The sequence below is a fragment of the Onychostruthus taczanowskii genome, unplaced genomic scaffold, assembly GCF_017590055.1.
Source record: "Onychostruthus taczanowskii isolate IOZ18803 unplaced genomic scaffold, ASM1759005v1 scaffold67, whole genome shotgun sequence".
Taxonomy (NCBI): domain Eukaryota; kingdom Metazoa; phylum Chordata; class Aves; order Passeriformes; family Passeridae; genus Onychostruthus; species Onychostruthus taczanowskii.
Genome location: NW_024504455.1, coordinates 6,798,780 through 6,811,317, shown reverse-complemented (window position 1 = coordinate 6,811,317; position 12,538 = coordinate 6,798,780). Strand labels below are relative to the sequence as shown.

At 35.9% G+C, this 12,538-nt stretch overlaps 1 protein-coding gene across 2 annotated transcripts in view; it reads right to left on the bottom strand.

Annotated features, from left to right (window-relative positions):
• The window catches only part of GBE1 (1,4-alpha-glucan branching enzyme 1), a 139,412-nt gene that overhangs the window by 68,689 nt on the left and 58,185 nt on the right, over positions 1-12,538 (bottom strand). For both annotated transcript variants that reach the window (XM_041420850.1, XM_041420851.1), the window contains exons 5-7: positions 11,983-12,118; positions 9,332-9,422; positions 8,007-8,216 (exon numbers count right to left, since the gene is read on the bottom strand). In XM_041420850.1, the coding sequence (XP_041276784.1) occupies positions 8,007-8,216; positions 9,332-9,422; positions 11,983-12,118 (437 nt within the window). The remainder of the gene's footprint in view (positions 1-8,006; positions 8,217-9,331; positions 9,423-11,982; positions 12,119-12,538) is intronic.

The following is a 12,538-nucleotide window of genomic DNA, read 5'->3' as shown; positions in this document are numbered from 1 at the left end:
TTTCTGATCTGTTGACCATACATACATTACTGACTTTTGGAAATGCTACATCATTTTGACTGTTTTCTACTTTGTAGACATAGCCATTAATTGATTTTTTTTCCCTGCTATTTATTTTATGCTCTCTAGAGTGAGCTTCCAAAAAATGGATTTCAAGTGGATCTGTGCATTACACAACATGTATATAATAGAATCAAAAAACCCCACACAATTGTCTTAATGTTTCCATCTTCTTTCCCTGCTATGAGTTGTACCATGCCTAATTTTCCTCCAGCCTTGAATTTCTTTGGATAAAATCCTATTAGAAGTCAGTCAACATCCGTGATTTCATTTGTAGATTCTTCTCAAACTTACAAAAACATCAGCCTTTTCTCCAGCACAATCTTCTATTCACAACAGATGCTGCTCGTGTAAACTGCTGCAGCAATCACTTAAGAACACTGTGGAAGTTGTCAATTCAAGCGTGGATTACTAAATGCAAGATCATTATTGCATTTAGACTGATGCAAAATCATTATCTGCAATGTGTTGAATCTTAGCTAATTTTAGATATTTATTAAAATACCATAATCAACTTCATGTAAGTGTGACTGCATTTATTCAAGATATGATTGAATATAAGTGGCTACAAGTGGACCTCTGTATTTCAAAATGTGCTGACAAAATTTATAACAAGTGACTACAACTTTTCAGTGTGCCTTTCTTCACATCTCAGTATCTTGCTTTATTGCTGTACCATTTTCTGTGCCGCTACATTTTAGAAACTTCACACAGAGGTTTGAATGCTATATTTGAGGTTAATTTGGGAAACTGGACACTTTAAAGAAAGCTACATACATTCTTATGTGAAGCTCAGTTTTGTAGCACCTATGGATTTAAAGCTTCACAGTCTATTATAACAAAGTACAGTACAGTAAAATAATTAAGCTTATTTAATTAAAAACTTTAAAAATTAAAAAGTAAAGCAATTATACAGCAGCTTTCGGCTACATGTACTATAAATCATATGATCATGGCTGAAACTTCTATTTTTGCACTATTATTTCAATTATTCTGATTACACTGCAGTAAGTTCCTGTATATCATCTCTTCTTTGAATGCTTTCAAGTAAACATTTCCTTCAAAAAAGGCAATTTATAAACTGTAATGTCCCCATACTTGAAAGTGTTTGCTTACTAGCACTTATAATGATGACTAAAAGAAGACAAAACAAAAAGAAACAAAGATTTTTAGGCATGAAAGGTCTTAAACTTTAAGGTTCAAATTTCATAAACTATTTTTACACTGTCACAGTCACCATCAAAATCCAGTCTATTAGAAACAGAGTGCTAAGGAACATAAGCAGACAGTGTTTTTAAAGACAATCTTTAATCAAAATAATGACATTTATGAGGGGTGAAGGGAAGAATAAAAATCTCACTATTATGCTGCAAGCAGTGCTTCCTTAAAACAGTACATTAAAAAATAATCTTTGCCAGCTAAATGAAATTCCAATGCATATTATGCAGACTTTTAAATACAGAGCTTCCCTAAACTAATTTGGTAGAGGAAGACTGGCAGGAAATGAATTAAAATCAGCACAGCTTTATGTTTTACATAATGAAACACAACTTACATCCTTGTTGTATTGTAATTACCCTAGAATCAACATTATACCAAAAAGACATCACATGACTGAGAACCTCTCTCACTGTCAACTCTCACTGCATTATCTTTAGTCTAGCTGGAATTATGGCCAAAGATTCAGCCCAGTGAAAATATATTTGTGACAACCATGGCATGGCATTGGAAATGCAGCTGGGAGAATGCCACCTGCACCTTGCTAAATCCTCAGAAGCTGCAGAAGAAAAAACTTCAATTCTTACACTCTGGGAAGTCAACTGGATATGATTCACTAATTATGTTCAAGCAACCCTTGCTTGCTTTTCCCTCTCCTCTTCCTGTGTCCTAAACTGTGTCTCAAAACCTGCACAGCTTAAGCTTCTAAGAAAATTCCTTAGCTGAGAGAAACCTGAAAAGTCTTTAGATTAGAACCGGACAAGATAAAAAAAGCAAAGTTAAAGACAGGTTTGTTAGGAGCACTAGGATTCAAAAGGAAGAACATGGAAAGGCACAAAACAGCGAAGAGGACAACCCAGTACCATCAAGGGGTTGTGACAAGTAGTGGCAGGCTCCTTTTTCCCAGCTGACTGACACCTGCCTGGCCAGCAGAGTCTGTTCAGGTGTCATCTCAGAAGCAATGAGTGTCCTAGCAGCCTTTAAACCCTATCTATCCTTCGTGTGCATGAAGCTTGCAGTCAAATCTCTGCACTCTAAAACCTGTGTCAATAAAGGGCCCCTGAGGTGGATGGCAAGAACACACACAACGTGTTATCTGCAGTCTGTATCTCATGCTCATGTGTCAATTTTCCTAAAGAGCATTAGGCAAGGAACCAGAATCTTTAATGCCCTGGTACTCCAGAGTATCAACTTAAATCTATTTAAAATGCTAATGGTACCCTACTAACCAAACACTAAACTCTGAAAGATTTATGTTCCAATTCACTCCACCTATCATCACCTCAGCGGCAGATAAAGACTGGCAAAGTAGGCAATAATAAGAAAGAAAAACGATTTGGGTGAAGAACAGCTGTTTAAGGAAGAACTAAACACCGAGCTGCTGAAGATGTTAGAAAACAAACACGTCTTTAAAGGGTCACATCCTGAAGTCAAGCAAAATCAGTGGACCTTTTCTCCTCAGAATATACAGTGAAAGGTTTATGCAGGATTTCAACGCTGGGTGGCAGAAGAGGCCACTGTCTCAGCATCCAAACACAGGTGGTTGTTTTAGATGCAAGACAGCACCTGAGATACCTGCCCGAGGCTGGACCACAGGACAAGGGGAAAAAAGCTTCGGGTGACCCACCCACTCTGGAGGGGCAAGCTGGGGAAGAGGCCACCTACAGCAGAACAAAGACACAAGCTGCAGCACCTGGCAGCTGCCCTGTTTCTGCAGCACTGACAGCAAGGTTAAAAGCACTTTCTGAGCTACGGCAGCTTCCAACAAACATTAAGAAAAATTGAATTAAAAAAAAAAAAAAAAAGGAAAGTAAAAAGTACTGAGCTATAATCAGCTGTTCCACCAGCAGTTCAGAAAACTGAGCTGGAGAGAACATCTGGACTGGCAGCAGGGGACTAGCAAGTCATCTGTTGCCCTATGTAAAAACTGTGGCTCATGGGATGAAGTGTTTATTACATACACTAAACCCTACCTGTAGCATTCCAAAGCACATTTGGCATGGATGTCACTTGAAACTTCACAAAACTGATGAAGAAAAAACTTAACAGGAAATTTCTTCCATTACATGGCTTAGTTACGATTTTTAACCCCAAAAATATGGACACAACATCCTGTCTTAAAAAAGCCTTCAAATCCGGCCTCAAAAAAGGCCCAAAGGAGCTCCTGGAACATTTGCTGACCCCAAATCTGCTGATTCCCTATCTCTCACTGATCATACCGCTGTATTGAAGAAAGCTGGACTAATTAAAATTAAAACTGAATCGTAAATCAATCTCTTATTTTTGCACGAAATTCAGATCCTAGACTATGAAATAACTTAAAATTTTGCCTAAGTGTTCAGGTGAAAAGCATCATAGTATTAAAAAATCAAAATAAACCAAACTAACCTTTGTCCAAAACAAAACCAAAACCCAAACAAACAGAAAAAAAAAAAACAACAAACAAAAAAAAACCAACCAAAAAAAAAAAACCCACAAAAAAATAAAACCCCAAAGTCTAAGCATCACATGATTTCTGAATTTTAATTCTACCATTATTCCTAAAGGCTCACAGAAATGTATCAGTATACCTACTGACATTCAGAATTGGATTAAGACAGAATAGAATCCAAAAATCTAATGAAAACCAAATCTAATGAAAAGACAGGAAAAGCCTTAAAAGTCAAAACAATACTCTCAGACCTCAACAAGTCTAGAAGGGCAACATCATTTACACATTCTATTCATGTAGTGCTCTGGGAAAAATCTTTACTAGGTAATATCTTGTTCTCAATTATTTTTAAATTGTTTTGCCTGATTATTATTTTAGACACATTTGCTATTTGGAGAAATGAATTTAAATTACAACACAATCAACCACTCTAGTTGTGATCCCACCTGGTCTCCAGGGTGTACGACATCATTTCTAATGAATCTGTGAGCCGAATAACCTTTGAATATGATTTTAGGAGGAAAAAAAAATATACTTTGCTTGTGCAAAATTAATTACAAGTAGAATTCTTACTTAAGATGGGGGGGGGGTGTTTACATGCATTTCAAGAGAGCTATCTTTAACAGGAACACAACAGAGACCTTTAATTTCCTCCAAAACTAGCTGTACAATGCCAACTAGAGCCAGTCCAGAGCTTCTGGCACCCCTTTTACACTAAAGCATTTCCCTGTCATGAATTCAGGGCTAGAAAAGTCACAATTATTAACAGGAACCAAAGAAAATTATATAAAAGTTTGCTTTTCAACAGAAAATGTTAAAATCAACTGCAATTCTCACTGAAGCTTTGTGATTCTGGTTTTTGGGTTGTTTGCTGAGGGAAACAAGATGGATACAGATATAGACAGAAAGGATGGAGATAATGGAGAGGAAAAGTCACCAAATTAGAACATTTAAGGAAAAAAATACCCAGGATCTAGATTTTAGAAAAACTCACAAGAATGTGCAAGAGCTATGAAAATTATTAAAGTAAAAGTTTATTTTTGATTGATTTTTAAAGCACTGTATATATTCTTTTATTGAAAATAGTCAAGCAAAAAGTATTCTATTGGCCAGCTATCTTATCTGCAATTTCTCATTTCAATGAAATTGAGCTGTTATTCTCCTGTGACAACACCATGAACAGCATAATTTTAAAATCTTGTTCACAGTTTGCAGAAAACCTCCTGCTTCATGAAACACTAGTATAAATATGGATTAGAATATTAAAAATATGCCTTTTTCTTTTTAAGTAGCACTATGGTGTAAAGATGTAGTTTCCAGGCTCTCCGTTGAACTATTGAATAGGTTTACTATTGCTTTTCTTGTAGCTACTCTCTACTTACATGAATTTTACTAAAAAACAGTATTTAAGAACACAAGGGATATAAATCCTTTTTTTTTTTTTTTTTTTTTAGCATGGATATGGATCTTTTGCCACACTCTGTTACAGCAAATATTCACAGCCCCCTTCACAGACAACTGAATAATCTTGCAAATGCTGTGAGATAAACTCACTTACATCTTGGCTTTCAAAGAAAATGTAGACAGACTAAACTGATAAAGCAACTGTTCCTTAATCTCCTTCACGGTAGAGAATTAGTTTCTCACAATTCCAAAGTGAATTGAGCATTCTCTGCATTTGATGTTTAAGTACCTGTAGATTTAACAGCTCTTCCCACTACAGAAGGAAAGGGATTTAGTACAAGCTCTGTACAGGACAGAAGGCTGTGCTAGCTGAAGAAATTTCACTCAGCAAGCAAGCTTTTCTGTAGACCATTCAACAGACTGTGTTTGCTCTGTCATTTATTTTGAGCAAACTTTCACCATCAGCCAGCAACTTCAGTCTCTCTCACAGATTTTTATACTCGCCTCAACCAGGCTAGAGCTGCTCATCCACTGGTATGGAAATTAGCAGAATGCCAATACATACTAAATTGGGTAAAAAAAAAAAAAAAACCACCAAAAAACAAACTAAACATATTCAATGAAATGTCAGTTTGATTCTTTCAGTATTGCTTGGAATCTGCACACACAAAGAACAGGAGAAAAAATGCAAGCTATTTTTTAATCACTTCTGTGAAGCTTACAATGACCATGACAATTTTAACTTTTCAGCATTAAAACTTGACTATAAACACATAGAGAATATTTACTGTCTCAGGTATGAGGATGAAAGAATCCCTTAATGACTAGAAAAGTTCACAGCGTCCTGTGCTTGAAGGGGAAGAAAAGGTTTCCACAACCATTTGAAGAGAACTCATGATATGCAACAGCAAATCTGGAGATGGGAGGGAATGGGAAATGACCCTCAAGGGACCCACAGTCATCCAGTGCAGAGCTTCAGTTTCTCTGGTCTTTGCTATTCTCTAATCTCATCTCTCCCCCTCACAGCTCTTCCCACTTCCCCCTTTCTGCATTCAGTCTGGCACCTCTTCCAAAGCCATAGCATGAAAAGAAATTCCACAGGTACGTATCACTGACCCAACCAAGCCACGCAGGCAGTTCTTCACTTGTGAAGAAATAGTTAACATTGTAAAGTGCAACCTACAAAGGAGCTGGTTGTTTGTCTCATTTATAAATACCCCCAAACACTCAATATCAGCACCACTTTCTTCTCCTGCAGGAAGAACCAGAACAGAGGAAGGTCCATAACCACATTTCATTGTCTCACTAGAGACATTGGTACTCACACACTTGTTGGTTAGTCATAACCATCAAATGAAATAAGATGTGTAATACTATCATATTGATATTAAAGCTTTAAGATTATTTGAAATACAATTTACTTGAGTGTGAATTTAAAGCTTAATAGGAAGGACTAAAATGCATGTCTTATAATAATTAAATCATTATTAAAAATTAAATCACAATATACCACATCAGAAACTCCCCCTGAAATGACCCATTAAATTGTCCCACATAACAAGTCCCAAATAAAGAACAGCCCATCCTACTAAGTATTGAAGTGTCAGTTTTCACACTGGTCATTTGGTTTATTTGACACTGAGTTCCATTAAAAAATTCATCTATGCTATGTAACATGACTGCTGTGTAATCATATCCATCCAGTCCATGGCAATTCAATGCAAGCAAAGGAGAAAAATAGGAAACACAGGAAATTGAACCTGCAGCACAAAAAACCTAACAACTAAGAGATTAACAAGAGACCAGAACTCTACAGTTGCTCTGTGATAAGCCACCACAAGAACATTCAAATGTAACCTTGAAAGGGTTAAAACCTAGCTTTGTAATTAATAAGAAGATCATACCAGATTATGCATCTCAAGGGGGAAAATAAGAGAACTTATCCTGGAATAAGCGATCAATTATTAAAACATGCTTTAAGAAGCTTGTGAAGTTATTGCACCAAACTTATTGTGGAATGTTTAGAGAAACAAAAGAAAGGAAAGGGAAGAAGATGGTTCAGGGATGAACAAACAGAAAAAATGCAAGAAGGAGACTGAAATAAGCTGGCTGCTTGTGCCTGTTTCTCCATTTAAACCAGTGAAACATTCAGCATACAAGATCAATCTCCTTGCCCCCAATACCTCAGAGAACACAGAGTAAGCAATATTAAGTACTAATAATCAACTAGCATTAATACATGTTTTGACACATGCTATATTTACACTGGTTAATTAAGCTTGCCCAAACTGGGTCTCTAGAAATGTCTACTGAAAATGACCCCTGCTCTGTATTAATTGTTGACTGACCTCCAGAAGCTCTTTGAAATGGAGTTAGTTGTCCTGGGGGAAAACTTTTCCTACATTTCAACAACTTGACAATATGTCAATAAGTTTACAGAGCTTCCAAGTTTTCATCAAATTTTCTTACTATTTTATTTTTATATACAAACATCATCTATTATATATATGCAATATACTATATATAGCAATAAAATATTAATATGCATAAAATGCATAAAATACACAATTATATATGCCTATATAACATATATTTAAATTTATATTTATAGAGAAATATGTTTTTAAATAAAAATAACTACACCATTATATAATACACACAATGCACATGGTATATAAAATGCACATAAGTAGTCACAGATGACAGGAAAGTAATGAAATTGAAATACTATCATTTAGTGTTAGATTTTAGGCAAGTAGAGGAATTTAACTCCACATACTGCAGTTGTTAAACAATCCAAATGACTTTACCAGCTTGGTGAGGAGTGCAGTTTTAACAGAATTGCTATGAAATAATAACCACTAGCACAGCTGAAGTGATGTTTTATACTCACTTTGCGTAGTCAAAGAGCCTGCTGTCCCAGAGCTGGTGATTGCCTCTATACCCAGAATGGAAGAAACAAGAATCTGTACCATCAAACTGGTTGAGACCGTCTTCTGAGTTTTTTGAGGCGTGGCTGTGCACCACATCAAGCAGGACTGTGATGCCCATGGAGTGAGCAACGTCAATCATTTCCTTCAGGTCGTCAGGAGTTCCGTACCGGCTGTGAAAACACAACGTGGTACCATCAGGGCTCATGCTGGCAATGTGGAACATTCATCATGGAAACTACATCAAAGTCTGCAGTTCTTCATCACCTACTCTACAGATGTACACTGCTGATTTTTTCAGCCTCTTAAGCAGTAGCTATTGTGTACAAACTAACAGTTGAAACTGTTTTTCCTTATAAGAATTCCATCATCCACACAACGTTTTGCAGAAATAGTCTGTTTTATTCTTCCCTTTTTAATAATACATCAAATTCAGTATAAAAGATAATGGATACAACTTAAAGTTTCTATTCAATATTGAACATTTCCTTAGGTCAGAAAGGGCAAGAATATATTCATACTGCTGGAATGAAGTAACACAATGATTACAAAACATCCACAAAGCCCACAAAGACCACAAAATACACTATCTGCTATTTTCCTGCTTTGTTATTGTTTTAGGAACTATACCATTTCCTTATTTTTTTTTTTGTCGCCTGTGCCCGACACCCTTTTCTTCAACTAATTAAGCTAGCTAAAAATTGCCTATCTAAATTTAGCCTGGTTGCCACTTGAGCTGCTCTAAGATCAAAAATAAATTTTAAAAAAATTGCTTCCACATGTACCATAATTTTATTAACAACCACCTGAATTCATATTCCATGTAATTTTACTCGATGCCTCAAGTCTAAGTACAGTATGTTACAAGTAAGGGAAAGGGCTCCCACGGAACACACAGAGTCATGATTTTAATTAAGTTCATTGTGAACATTGTATAGTTCTGTTTGCCATCAAAGAAAAGCCCTGCGCACCCTGTTTGCTCCTGCCAAGAATCCCACAACCACAAACCCATGCATAAAGACTGCTGAAGGTAGATTACCCGGAATATGCTATGGCAGCTGAAGTTACTTATAAACTTTTTGTCTGTATTCTATCGAAAGCATTTCACAGAGCAGCTGATCACTGTGCCAAATTGATTTCAGATTTAAGAGGAAGGTAGAGCATATACCTAAGCCATTACTTCCCAGTATACACTTTCTTGCAAACACACACCTGCATGCAACACTGATTTCAGTGGATGGGAAGGAAGGGGAAAGGACAGAGAAGATGCTGGAGCACTTAAACCTACCTTGATGCTGCAAAGAAACTTGTAACCTGATAACCAAAACTGGCATAGTATGCATGTTCCATAATAGCCATCAGCTGGACACAGTTATAGCCTATAATAGGAAAAAAAAATATAACAAACAAATGCCTTAAGGACAGTAAAAAGAGTGTTCAATACCTGTAACATATCCATTCCAGTCTCCTCTCATTTTATCTGCTTCTGACCCTAATGGTTAACACCTAAAGATTCAGTAACTTTCACAAAGCAATTCTACCTAATAGTTTATACTAACATGATCTCCATGGCAAATGAAACAGTCAATTTGTCAAGTGATCTAAGCATACTGAATCTCCCAGATGCATACAGAAATAAGTGCAATCCTTATTTAACTTCAGAATATTATTTATGCCAATCTGCATATCCTGAACTGCTTCAGCTTTTGACACTTGCAGTCAGTGCTAGCCACTGGCTACATATTGTATGACAAAATCACAGGATGGTTAGGGGTAGAAGAGAACTTAAGATCCTCTAGTTCCCACCCCTCTGCCATGGGCAGGAACACTTTCCACTAAACCAGATCATTCAACACCCCTTCCAGAGATGGGGCATCCATAACTTCTCTGAGTAACTTATTCCAGTGCCTCACCAACCGCACAGTAAAGAACTTCTTCCTAATGTCCAAACTAAATACACCCTGCTCCAATATGAGGCCACCCCATCCCTGGTGTCCACTTGGATATCAAGCCATTGACTGAAAACCTTGAGTGTGACCATCCTTCTAATTCCTTATCCACCAAGTGGCCCATCTGTCAGACCCATATCTCCAGCTTACACACAATACTGTAACTTCATGACATCTGAAACCTTTTTTTTCATTCAGCAAAATTGCTTTTTTCCAACTGTAATAGCTATTTCTCCCCTGTAGAAGAGCCTTCCAAAAAGAAAAAACACAAGTGTAATGTGCTTTTATTCCAAGTTTACCCAAAACCAAAGCAGTCAAGTAGGGCTGGGGGACACACTGTGTTGTATCTCAATAGTTCAGTGCATTCTAAAGGAAGAGAACTCTAAAGAATCAGGTTTTATCTACAGGATATTAAGACTCACACCACCATCACTTCTCTGCTTGAAGAAAATATTCACTTCATTCCTTAGTAAAAAACGAGATGTTTTTTATTCTTCCTTGGTTTTTTTATAACTGTGACATTTAAAACCAGAGCTATTATTAGAAGACAGTTGGTGTGAGCTCAGCAATTTGTCAGATTCATTGCTGGTTTATAATTCAAGCTCATACTTATTTTTATTTACATCATTTTTATAAATAAACAGCAACATTGCATCAAATTAATCTCATTCAATTTGCTTGCTCTTTATTTTGCTATTTGTCAAGCACATATTCCTACAAACTACTAATATATTAGAGTTCTCATACAGTGATGTCTTTAAGCTTGTCCTAAAAAGTAAGACATTCCAAAACTAAATCTAATAGACCTGAACAATATATTTAAAAAATAATTCATTCCCACAATGTTTACTTAACGTAAACAAGAAGGAACATTAGTTATAATTTCCATATATCCTAAATTTGATACTGCTTTTATTATTTGGCGTATCAGCCTTTCCATGACATTTCTCTACAAAGAAAAAAATTGTAGGCAAAGCAGAATGCTTTCCTAACTCTGTAAATCCTATTAACTTCCTGGGACAAGTGAAATTCCTTGGCAGTAAGCAGTCACAGATACATAATGTAAAATCCAAAATTGCTTTTTATATAATGTAAAATCCAAAAAAGCTTCCACATGTGCAAACTCCCTCATCTCACCAGCAAGCTCAACTTAGCCAAAAGGCAAAAGCCACAAAACATTGACTTAACATACAAAGCTACAAGAAAACGTCTTCTTCAAGCACTCTGATAAATAAAACAGAATTTTTAAAAAATCAAACACAAACACAGCCACCATTCACAGAGGTTTCAGCTACAGATGCCATGATTATTTTACAGCAGTGTAAAATATATATTTCATCACAAGACAGTAAGAGGCAGTAACTTCTAACCTTGTCCATTACAGAAACAGTGCAAAGACACCATGGGAAAAAATAATTAAAGTGAAATTGAGGTGAACAGTTTTGCTGTGGTTCCTGAGATAGTGTTACCAGCTCTTTCACACATCCTCTCCAATATACTAGAAGTTATTTTCCTCAAGAAGATCTTTCATATTTAAAGTTTCCTTGTTCTGATACTTCTGAGCTAGTGTTCAGGGATAAAAGAAGTATAGCATGCTTATTCTGGCAAAACAAAGAATATCCAAGTATTTCTTTTGTTCTTCCTCAAAACTAAGCTATACACTAGAAGAACCAATTAAGAATGAAGTATTTTTCTGAAGACTGTCACAAAAACAGGCCCTTTTTCAAGCTGAAATCAAACCATGCCAACCATGAAGTACTTATCTGGGCTTTAATAATCATATTTTACTTAAAAATCTGGAATCACATATCCTACTTCTGTCTTTGTTTGTTCTCCATAGATTTCACTTGTTTATAATTTTTGCTCACCTAAGCATCTATTTTTATAGCATGTGTAATTGGGAATTCAAAAAGCCTCTAGATACTTGACAGTTATCTTTTCTAACAAGCACATAAGTATTATCTCTACAAGCATTTCTGGTATTACTTACCAAGATCTTTTATTCTAGGTAGTACATTGTATGTGAAGTTTTTATAAGAAGCTACTTTGCCTTCTGGGGAAGCAATTCCCACATGAGATTCATAGATTCTTAGGCTTTTTAATCTCTTGGGAGAAGGATTCTTATGCTACAAGAAAAAAAAAACAGAGTTGTCATTAGGAACAGCTTAGGAGTGTTGTCATAATCACATGATTTGCACAAGATGAAAAACAACTTAGGTTTATTTTGTTTTTCCTCTAAGAGATTCTAAACATTTCAGAAGCAATTGACCATTTCAAACTGTTAAAGCAAATATCTGTTTGAAATAAATGTCCTTTATGAACAAGAAACTGGACTTTCATGATTCAACACTTTTCTTATATTCTTTTCAAATTACATTTCAGTGTTCAAACTGATAACAGCCACTCCACTTGATGTCCTTCTGAATCACTATGAAGCTTGTTTGAAAATAGAGACAGAAAATAGTAAGATAGGCTTTTATTTTTTAAGCATATCTGCTTTTTGCAGGTACATGAAATCAATGCCTTATTTTGTCTGACATTTATAA